Source organism: Bombina bombina, chromosome 7 (assembly GCF_027579735.1).
Source record: "Bombina bombina isolate aBomBom1 chromosome 7, aBomBom1.pri, whole genome shotgun sequence".
NCBI lineage: Eukaryota > Metazoa > Chordata > Amphibia > Anura > Bombinatoridae > Bombina > Bombina bombina.
The window spans coordinates 283,101,617-283,113,952 of NC_069505.1; the positions used below are offsets into that span (position 1 = coordinate 283,101,617).

Sequence of the window (12,336 nt, forward strand, 5' to 3'; positions counted from 1 at the left end):
GAGCTGTGTGTTTTGTGAACATACACAACCTGAGTGAGAGCTATGTATTTTGTGAACATACACAACCTGAGTGAGAGCTGTGTGTTTTGTGAACATACACAACCTGAGTGAGAGCTATGTATTTTGTGAACATACACAACCAGAGTGAGAGCTATGTATTTTGTGAACATACACAACCTGAGTGAGAGCTGTGTGTTTTGTGAACATACACAACCTAAGCGAGAGCTGTGTGTTTTGTGAACATACATAACCTGAGTGAGAGCTGTGTGTTTTGTGAACATACACAACCTGAGTGAGAGCTGTGTGTTTTGTGAACATACACAACCTGAGTGAGAGCTGTGTGTTTTGTGAACATACACAACCTGAGTGAGAGCTGTGTGTTTTGTGAACATACACAACCTGAGTGAGAGCTGTGTGTTTTGTGAACATACACAACCTGAGTGAGAGCTATGTATTTTGTGAACATACACAACCTGAGTGAGAGCTGTGTGTTTTGTGAACATACATAACCTGAGTGAGAGCTATGTATTTGGTGTACATACACAATCTGAGTGAGAGCTATGTATTTTGTGAACATACACAACCTGAGTGAGAGCTGTGTGTTTTGTGAACATACACAATCTGAGTGAGAGCTGTGTGTTTTGTGAACATACACAACCTGAGTGAGAGCTGTGTGTTTTGTGAACATACACAGGCGCACCTTAGTTGGAACGAAATGCGTTGAGATATTTTGTACGTTGCAAGCCACCTTAGTTGTTCACATACCAGGAAGTACTCGCCTAATAGCTAACACCAGGTTGTCCGTTTATTACAAGCATGCAATCAAAGTCCTCAGCACCAACCTAAAAAGTTTATATACATTGGCACTGCATGGACTGTGTGATTATATGCTTTTTGTTATCCTGTGTCTGTCCACTAATGTGAATTATTATAGGGATAGAAAGATTAAAAAAAAGAAGTGTGCAATGGGAAATAGAAGCATTTTTGCAATATACTTCCATTGGTAAAAAATGCTCCTAGTAAAAGTTATTACTGTTTTCTGCAGCATACGCACATATGCTGTGAGGGCTTGTGCACCAGTATTTAAACACCACACCTTCTCAGAGCATCAGTAGTGGCTTGTATGATACAAATGACATATTCAGAAGCAATACACACCACTGCCAGCTCGCTCAGAATACTGGTGCACAAGCCTTCACAGGATATGTGTGTATGCCCCTGAAAAACAGTACTAACTTTAATTAGAAGCATTTTTACTAATGGAAGTATATTACAAAAATGCTTTGATTTCACATGGAAATGCACCCATGCACATTTCATATTTTTATCTTTAAAAAATCTTTAACCCTTTAAATTATTATAACTTGAGTTGGAGTTGCAATGCTCTCCTTTGTTTCAATTAGCAGAAACATTTATAGGCTGTAATGCTACCACTCGGGCAACACTCACCACACAAAGTTTTACATGAATTCCAGAGGGAGATGAAGCTAAACCGCTCAATAAAGGATACTTTATCTTGCGCAGATACTTTGAGGGTTAGGGAATGTCTACAATTTAATTGTCTTTCCAGGGCATAAAATTTATGCTAAATATTAATTCCTACTATAAAAAAATACAGACCCCCCCCATAAAACACTAAGAAAGTTTTTTAAAACAAAATCATATTCTAGCACCCCACTGCGGTATTCTGATAATCCGGAGATGCCAACCTCAGTAAATAAAAATACAGAATAATAACACTCATATCTTATAAACACAAAAGTTACATTTATTAGGTTAATTCTCTGATTTCTCCCAAGGCTAAACTGAAACAGCTACCTTTTAAATCCACTTTTGTGTTTATTTCACACCTCAAAGTTAATCCTACTTTGTAGTACTGTATAATGTTTTAAGTGTAAAACTTTACCCCAGAAATTAAACATTTTAAAGTGGTCTAAGAGGTTTTAAAAAGCCTAGTAATCGCAGCACTCTGATTCTGATGTTTGCTTTGAAGTCCCAAAACCTTCACCCTGTCTACCCTCTGCTGACATCAGCATAACAAATGTTTTATTAGTTTAAAACGAAAGGTCTCTCGCCCACTTTTGCTCTATGGCTTATGCTAAAATGCTTGACAGTTTTGTAGAGAAATATAAACGGCGTTGTTGTTGCCTATGTATGAATTTATTTATAAAACTAAAATTAAAAAAGTGCGTTTGAAATGCACCCTAAAGTATTTTCCATTGATATATCCAGTGATAGTTTGAGGTTGAAATATAATGGATATTATTATTATTTTATTATCAGGTATTTGTAGAGCACCAACAGATTCCGCAGCGCTATAATGGTAAATGAAAAGACAGCATGATTAAAGCCTTCATTGTAGAACTGCTGCAAAGAAACCTTAGAAGACAAGAAGAGACTTGTTTGGATTATTAGAATTCAGGCAGTGACCATGAGACCAGTGGAAAAATGTCCTTTGGTTTGTGAAGACCAGATTTGAGATTTTTGGTTCCAACTGCCATGTCTTTGATCCAGAAAAGTTGAAGGATGATGTCTAGATTTGTGGTTCCTACCATGAATCATGGGGGAAGAGGTGTGATAATGTGACAATACTTTGCTGATGACAACATTGACAATTTAGTTAGAAATGAAGGCACAACATTCTGCAGCGACTCGCCAAAACACAACACACAGGCTGTGTATGAGCTATTTGGCAAACAAAGAAAGTGACGCATCAGATGATGTGACCTCCAAAAGGCACCTGACCTAAATCCAGTATAAATGGTTTAGGGGAATATAAGAAGCTGAGAGAATTCCAAGAGGGTGCAAAGCTGCTATAGAAAAGGGTGGCTACTGTAAAAAATCTAAAACATAAACCAAAATTATTTTATATAAACATTTTGTGTGTCTAATTTCACACTTTTGATTACTATACTATTATTCTAAAATGTGGAAAATGGTAATAAAGAAAAACCCGTCAACAGGTTAGGTGTGTTCATACTTTTGATTGATACTGTGTGTATATGTATATATACACACACATTATATATATATAACACAGAAACAATGTTTGAAGCCCAATGGTTTGTAGCTTGGTTCCAGAGGGTGCATATGGTGAAATCTTCCCATACAACATGCATTAAACAACAAAACCTAAACATATCTTAAATAGAATGACAGATTTAGTGACAGCCGAGCAATAAATGCTGACAACTAGTCAATAACAGATATACACAGAGGGATATCCCTGAGGAACTTCTCTTTAACTTATGAAATATCCAACATTTTTTCAGTAATCATTTTCACAAAGGTAATAAATTGTACGTACCAGACAATACTAGAACGTAAGGGGAAGTCACTGCTTAAATGATAAAAAAAATGATTTATGACTGTAAATGCAGTTTGTTTAATCGGTTCAAAATTTCAGAATCCAGTGGCATTTAATGGAATCCTGTTACCTAGCTAGGTTAACGTTTGTTTATTTATTAATTATAAAGAACAGAATTATAAACAAGCACTTGTTTCATGACAGAATATTTAATTGATTTATTTTTTTAAATTAGACCATCCTTATCCGTGTGTTTGTTAATTTAATCAATAATCAAAAGAATAATGTACCGCCATATCCGTAGCTTCCCTGGCAATATGAGTAATACGATTATAAGTGGTGCGGAGACGCACAGACAGCTCAGCAGATCGCTATGACAGTTTATACCGTGCAACAACTATTTAGGACAACACAGCAATACGACAGATTGGTAGGGTACAAATATTAAATTACTTACAGCATTCGCTGGGAACGCCCTCAGCATGACAGGAGTGAACCCTTTGTATAGAGAACCGATGCCTTCCTCCCGAATCAGCTCACGTAACACATCACGAAATCCATTTGGATATTTTCCTGCAGGGGCTATGTAAATAAAAAAAGGTGGTTTAATTTGTGTGTCAGTTATTAGGGACAATATGAGGTTAACAAACAAATAATAGAGTAGTTTATTTTTTTTTACTAAGCTTCTCATTTAATATACATGTTATGACCAATAAATATAAAGATACAAAATAAATAAAAAAAATAATAAAAAAATTGTGCTTTTGTCACTTAGCAGAACGAGCTGTGTGTGCCACCATCTTGCCTCCTCATGTCATTCGATTTCCTAAGCTCACATCCGCATTTCAAGATAGATTAATCAAGCTTGACACCGCATAGTTGTTACACAATAGTCAGTTCTGACACAGAGGTAGTTCCGCTCACATTGCCTGTGTACCCAAAAGGAGTTCCTGGGTGCGCTTATTACTCTAATGTGGTCTTCTTTTGTGCCAAAAAGTGGTCTAGTTTTCTGGTGCTTGTATGATTCTGGATTACCTGTTGCTGACCCTTTGCTTAATTCTGGATAAACCCCTTAACTGCTGTACTACAGGGCTTGACCCCTCTCATGACAAACCATGAGATCGGATCTATGTCTATGCTGTGTCACTGTTTGGACTGACCCCTGGCATATGACCTTTGGTCTGGTTGTCTACTGCTCTACTCTGTGTTCACTTTTTCTACTGAAGCCTCTATGTACAGCAAGTCCTATAGGGGTGCCAGTGCATCGCATATGAAGGTCAGATTCTGCACACCTTTGTACTTGCACAAACATTACACAGCCGTGTTACTATTTCACAACTAAATCATAGAGGCTTTCACAAATATGTTAAATATATATAAAACACTAAAAGGAGAATTAGTAAAATAACTACATCAGTTTAACTAAATTATTATATTTTATTTAAGGAGAGAGCATTTTTTTTCTTTTTTACTCTAAAATAAAGTGCTTTAAAAGTAAATTTGTTTTTTAATCTTGTAAAAAGTGCATTTTCCTGTCCTGAAATCCTTTTTAGGCTTACAGAGGCGTGTTCCTCCAACAGAACTGTACGCGTTATACCTATAAGCCAATACTCATTAGCAGGAAATATGCAACTGATACTGCTCTATTAGTTTAATTTCCTCCCAAAATCTTTCTTATTTATTTATTTTGTGTGAACAATGTCCCTTGTAGGTAATGCTTACGATAATCTCTATCCTATCAAGACTTTATAAAACAAAACAAACAATGAAAACTCTTGTATTGTGACTAAAAACAAAATAAAGTACCAGAGATCTGCTAAGAATATTTCTACAAGTGCCTGCTTACACTGTCAGGCATGCAGATCACACACCTGTCTGGAAGCGAGATTTTAGCACATCTGGGGGAATTGCAACAGCCCAGTTAAAGATTCCAGCCATTCCTCCAGCGAAGAGAATTCTCCCAACACTCAGCTCACTTACACTGCCAGGAAACAAGAAAAGACAAATAAATTGCTTGCCTGCATTAACCATTTCCAGCCCAATTAAACAAGACCACAACGTGTTAAGTGCTTTGAGAGCCATTTGTAAGAGGGGCTTCGTTATTGATAATCGTACACATATCCACTTTTTTTGTGCTGTAAACAAACCATTTATTTATTAAACAAAAATAAACGTAAATAAGAACATGAACACACACTGAGTAATAACAAATACATGTGTATTTCAGAACGTTATCAAGACCTATTTGCAGACACATGGTAAAGCAGCAAATGGGTTAATACAACGTTCTTGCAGTCATTGTAATACTAAAGTCACCAGGCGCTGCCAACTGTGCCTCTATTAACCATCATCTTCATTCCAAGAACACAGCAGGAAATGCAACAATGTTAGAAATAGGATCCTTAAATAAATGGCATTGCCATAAATGAATTTAGGAAGCATCGTTCTATAATGAACTCAGTGTAGAGCTGCTTTCAATGTTTCCATATCCATTTAACTGTTTTCAGGGAGGGGCCCATGTCATGCTGCATTATAGCGCACCCTACAGTTCCAAAACGGAACTTGTTGGTGCTGGATGGAGGTTTTACTGCTCCCACATTAGGATGAAATTGCAGTTAGTTCGCAAGAAATTAGTTTTTACCATAACATTTAAAGGGACATCAAAGTCAAATTTAGAGACATTCCAGCCAAAATTGTAATCCACATGGATGCATGTGGATTACAATAGAAGCATTTTTGTAATATACGTGTATTAGCAAAAATGCTTCTAATAAAAGCTATAGCTTTTTCAAAAGTGTATTTAAAGGGGCAGTCAAGTCCAAAAAAAACCCCTCATGATTCAGATAGGGCATGTCATTTTAAACAACTTTCCAATTTACTTTTATCACCAATTTTGCTTTGTTCTCTTGGTATTCTTAGTTGAAAGCTAAACCTAGGGGGTTCATATGCTAATTTCTTAGACCTTGAAGGCCACCTATGCATTTGGCAGTTTTTAACCCCTAGAGGACGTTAGTTCTTGTGTTTCATATAGATAACCTTGAGCTCATGCACGTGAATTTACAGAGGAGCACTGATTGGCTAAAATTCATGTCTGTCAAAATAACTGAAATAAGGAGGCAGTCTGCAGAGGCTTAGATACAAGGTAATTACAGAGGTAAAATGTATATTAATATAACTGTTGGTTACGCAAAACTGGGAAATGGGTAATTAAGGGATTATCTATATTTTAAAGCAACAACAATTCTGGTGTTGGCTGTCCCTTTAAAGGGACACTGAACCCAATTTTTTTCTTTTGTAATTCAGAAAGAGCATGCAATTTTAAGCAACTTTCTAATTTACTCCTATTATCAATTTTTCTTCGTTCTCTTGCTATCCTTATTTGAAAAAGAAGGCATCTAAGCTTTTTTTTGGTTTCATTACTCTGGACAGCACTTTTTTATTGGTGGATGAATTTATCCACCAATCAGCAAGGACAACCCAGCATCTAAACTTACATTCTTGCATTTCAAATAAAGATACCAAGAGAATGAAGACAATTTGATAATAGGCGTAAATTAGAAAGTTGCTTAAAATGTCATGCTCAATCTGAATCACGAAAGAAATTTTTTGGGTACAGTGTCCCTTTAAAGGGACACTGTACCCAAATTTTTTCTTTCATGATTCAGATAGAGCATGCAATTTTAAGCATCTTTCTAATTTACTCCTATTGTCAAATTTTCTTTATTCTCTTGGTATCTTTATTTGAAAAGCAAGAATTTACGTTTAGATGCTGGGTTGTCCTTGCTTTATTTTTCAAATAAAGAAAGCAAGAGAACGAAGAAAAATTGATAATAGGAGTAAACTAGAAAGTTGCTTAAAATTGCTTGCTCTATATGAATCACAAAAGAAAATATTTGGGTTCAGTGTCCCTTTAATAATTGCTGCCCCACTGGTGCTCTGAGCAGCTGCAGTATTTAAAATGCTGGTGCACTGAGAATATCTAGCTATGCTTTACATGCACTTTTACTAGAAGTATTTCAGCCAATACAGGTATATTGCAAATATGTTTCTATACAAAGATGTAATTTATCTATTTGCATTTCAATTTTCACCGGAATGTCCGGAATTAACCTATGTTATAAACTGTACATATTTTTCTTGGTTTTCTATTGCACAATACATCTTAAAGGGACATTCCAATGCAACACATACATAACCTAATTCATTAGAGCATATCACATTGAAATACAGACCCTAGATATATGTTTAATCCCTGCTAAAGATTAAGCACATGGGTAAAGTACCACTTGGAAATTGCAACCCTTGCAGAATTAAATTATTATACTCAACCCATCCCCACCCCCCCCCACCCCCAAAAAAAAAAAAGATTTTGTGTGTTTTCTCTCCATGCCAGCATTTTTTTTTAACATTAGGCCCACTGATTTTCTAGGCTCATATACATAAAATTTTAAGCATTAGAAAGTACTTTTAATTTAAATCAAAGGAGTTGTACACAAACAACCTTCCAGCACATATTCTAGATACGTTGTTGGAAGTAAATGGCTTTTATGCCCCCTGATCTATTACATACTTATTAATGACTGGGATCAGCATAAGCCTGTCCTACAGACTGATTAATGCCTGGAATCAGCATAAGGCTTTCCTACATACTAATTAATGCCTGGGATCAGCATAAGGCTATCCTACAAAATGATTAATGCCTGGGATCAGCATAAAGTTATCCTACATACTAATTAATGCCTGGGATCAGCATACGCCTGTCCTACAGACTGATTGATGCCTAGGATCAGCATAAGCCTGTCCTACAGAATGATTAATGCCTGGGATCAACATAAGCCTGTCTTACATACTAATTAATGCCTGGGATCAGCATAAGGCTATCCTACATACTAATTAATGCCTGGGATCAGCATAGGTCTGTCCTACAGAATGATTAATACCTGGGATCAGCATAAAGCTATCCTACATACTAATTAATGCGTGGGATCAGCATAAGGCTATCCTACATACTAATTAATGCCTGGGATCAGCATAAGCCTGTCCTACAGAATGATTAATGCCAAGGGATCAGCATAAAGCTATCCTACATACTAATTAATGCCTGGGATCAGCATAAGGTTATCCTACAGACTGATTAATGCCTGGGATCAGCATAAGGCTATCCTACAGACTGATTAATGCCTGGGATCAGCATAAGGCTGTCCTACAGACTAATTAATGCCTGGGATCAGCATAAGCATATCCTACAGAATGATTAATGCCTGGGATCAGCATAAACATATCCTACAGAATGATTAATGCCTGGGATCAGCATAAGGCTATCCTACATATCAATTAATGCCTCGGATAAGCATAAGGCTATCCTACATACTAATTAATGCCTGGGATCAGCATAAGCCTGTCCTACAGAATGATTAATGCCTGGGATCAGCATAAGGCTATCCTACATACCAATTAATGCCTGGGATCAGCATAAGGTTATCCTACATACTAATTAATGCCTTGGATACGCATAAGGCTATCCTACGTTCTAAATAATGCCTGGGATCAGCATAAGCCTGTCCTACAGACTGATTAATGCCTGGGATCAGCATAAGGCTATCCTACATACTAATTAATGCATAGGATCAGCATAAGGCTATCCTACATACTAATTAATGCCTGAGATCAGCATAAGCCTGTCCTACAGACTGATTAATGCCTGGGATCAGCATAAGGCTATCCTACATACTAATTAATGCCTGGGAACAGCATAAGGCTATCCTACATACTAATTAATGTCTGGGATCAGCATAAGCCTGTCCTACAGACTGATTAATGCCTGGGATCAGCATAAGGCTATCCTACATACCAATTAATGCCTTGGATAAGCATAAGGCTATCCTATGTACTAAATAATGCCTGGGATCAAGATAAGGCTATCCTACCTACTAATTAATACCTGGGATCAGCATAAGGCTATCCTACATACCAATTAATGCCTTTGATAAGCATAAGGCTATCCTATGTACTAAATAATGCCTGGGATTAGCATAAGGCTATCCTACATACTAATTAATGAATGGGATCAGCATAAGGCTATCCTACATACCAATTAATGCCTCGGATAAGCATAAGGCTATCCTATGTACTAAATAATGCCTGGGATCAGCATAAGCCTGTCCTACAGACTGATTAATGCCTGGGATCAGCATAAGGCTATCCTACATACTAATTAATGCCTGGGAACAGCATAAGGCTATCCTACATACTAATTAATGTCTGGGATCAGCATAAGCCTGTCCTACAGACTGATTAATGCCTGGGATCAGCATAAGGCTATCCTACATACCAATTAATGCCTTGGATAAGCATAAGGCTATCCTATGTACTAAATAATGCCTGGGATCAAGATAAGGCTATCCTACCTACTAATTAATGCCTGGGATCAGCATAAGGCTATCCTACATACCAATTAATGCCTTTGATAAGCATAAGGCTATCCTATGTACTAAATAATGCCTGGGATTAGCATAAGGCTATCCTACATACTAATTAATGAATGGGATCAGCATAAGGCTATCCTACATACCAATTAATGCCTCGGATAAGCATAAGGCTATCCTATGTACTAAATAATGCCTGGGATCAAGATAAGGCTATCCTACCTACTAATTAATGCCTGGGATCAGCATAAGGCTATCCTACATACCAATTAATGCCTTTGATAAGCATAAGGCTATCCTATGTACTAAATAATGCCTGGGATTAGCATAAGGCTATCCTACATACTAATTAATGAATAGGATCAGCATAAGGCTATCCTACATACCAATTAATGCCTCGGATAAGCATAAGGCTATCCTACATACTAATTAATGCCTGGGATAAGCATAAGGCTAACCTACGTACTAATTAATGCCTGGGATAAGCATAAGGCTAACCTACGTACTAATTAATGCCTGAGATAAGCATATGGCTATCCTACATACTAATTAATGCCAGGGATAAGCATAAGGCTAACCTATGTACTAATTAATGCCTGGGATAAGCATATGGCTATCCTACATACTAATTAATGCCTGGGATAAGCATAAGGCTAACCTACGTTCTAATTAATGCCTCGGATAAGCATAAGGCAATCCTACATACTAATTAATCCCTGGGATAAGCATAAGGCTAACCTAGATACTAATTAATGCCTGGGATAAGCATATGGCTATCCTACATACTAATTAATGCCTGGGATAAGCATAAGGCTAACCTACGTACTAATTAATGCCTGGGATAAGCATAAGGCTAACCTACATACTAATTAATGCCTGGGATAAGCATATGGCTATCCTACATACTAATTAATGCCTGGGATAAGCATATGGCTATCCTACATACTAATTAATGCCTGGGATAAGCATATGGCTATCCTATGTACTAATTATTGCCTGGGATAAGCACACGGCTATCCTACATACTAAATAAGATTAAACGTTATAGGACATTTAGGCAGACGTGTTGGGCATCTGTTACTTATCTGTTATCAAAATCTATGTTTCTATTTACTAATATCAGAGCACAACAGTTGTTTAAATCCTTAAAAAAGGGGACCTTGTATTATGAAACTATTCCCTTGCATTATCCTATTACATGTGTATTATAACAGGAGTACATGGCTTGTTACAGCCTTGTACCCCATATTACTGCGCTTCATTTACAATATCCCCAATTAAACACACTGATTACCGCACTACACAGCCCCCCCCCCCCCCATTGATTACCTGTGTCCTTCAGGTGTCAGAATGTTTTTCAGCCACTCATAGGTCATGAAATACATCCCACTTGCTGGCACATCTGCAAAACAAAGAACAGAATATTTATCTTAGGGAGATGGGGAACTGGGCAATCTCAGTTGAACATGTTTGCACATTATACAGGAAAACAGAACTGGTGTACGTCGCTCCTTTGCTCGGATAACGATCTTGCAGGAGAAAGGGTTAATGATTTCTGCATCACCAAAACACTTGAAGATTCTGATGAGCCTCAAAAGTGATAAAATTTGGTGTGAAAGGCCAATATGACCTTGTATTCAACAGTTTTTCTTATGTCACATTTCCATAATTGCAGAGCCATGATTTTGATTACAATGTGAAATTTAATTAACACATAGATTGAACACTTTTTTTTTCTCCTGAAGCAGATTACCATAAAAACAAAGAATATGAAAATTAATAAGAACAATTTGTCCTCAACCAATCTGCATGTGTCTACAGGCTCTAAAAAAACATCAAAATCCTATTTTAAAAGGATTATTTCTTTCATGATTCAGATAGAACATGCAATTTAAACAACTTTCTAATTTACTCCTATTTTCAATTTTTCTTCATTCTCTTAATGTAGCCACTAATCAGCAAGTACTACCCAGGGTCCTGAACCAAAAACGGGCCGGCTCCTAAGCTTTCATTCCTGCTTTTTAAAATAAAGATACTAAGAGAATGAAGAAAAATTGATAATAATATAAATTAGAAAGTTGCTTAAAATTATATGCTCTGAATCATTAAAGAACAAAATGTGTGTTTCATTTCCCTTTAACACCTCCCTTTATTATCCTGTATCATTTTCCCAAAGTATTTTTGAATTTCTTGGAATTTTATTCCGTAAAAAAACAAAACAAAACAACACACACACACACTCTTATGTTACATATTATGTTTTACACTTCCCCAGATCACACACTTCCAGTTTATTTTCAGGAAATAAGATTCCTAAACTGAGTCACTGAGGTCAGTCTCTCCGCAGGATTTAAATACAGAAATGCACACTAATTACAGAAAAAGCAATATCGGTTTTGTGTTATGTATTTAACCTCAAGCACAGCGATTTGATAAGTAAAGAGTCATTTAGTGCAGGGTTAGAATCGGGTAACATGAAAGTGAAGCTTCCCCATCGATAGATATTGGGAAGGAAGCGCCTACACTAAAGGAGGAACCATGTTGTCAGAACTGGCACTGAATTAAAAACAAACACTGCTAAGTCACCAATAAGTGATAAAAAAT

The 12,336-nt window shown here is 36.7% G+C and overlaps 1 protein-coding gene across 1 annotated transcript in view; it reads right to left on the reverse strand.

Moving 5' to 3' along the window:
• Positions 1 to 12,336, reverse strand: part of SLC25A20 (solute carrier family 25 member 20) — a 71,093-nt gene that overhangs the window by 6,522 nt on the left and 52,235 nt on the right. The window contains exons 6-8 of the mRNA XM_053720791.1: positions 11,062 to 11,134; positions 5,179 to 5,288; positions 3,765 to 3,889 (exon numbers count right to left, since the gene is read on the reverse strand). Coding sequence (XP_053576766.1) covers positions 3,765 to 3,889; positions 5,179 to 5,288; positions 11,062 to 11,134 — 308 coding nt within the window. The remainder of the gene's footprint in view (positions 1 to 3,764; positions 3,890 to 5,178; positions 5,289 to 11,061; positions 11,135 to 12,336) is intronic.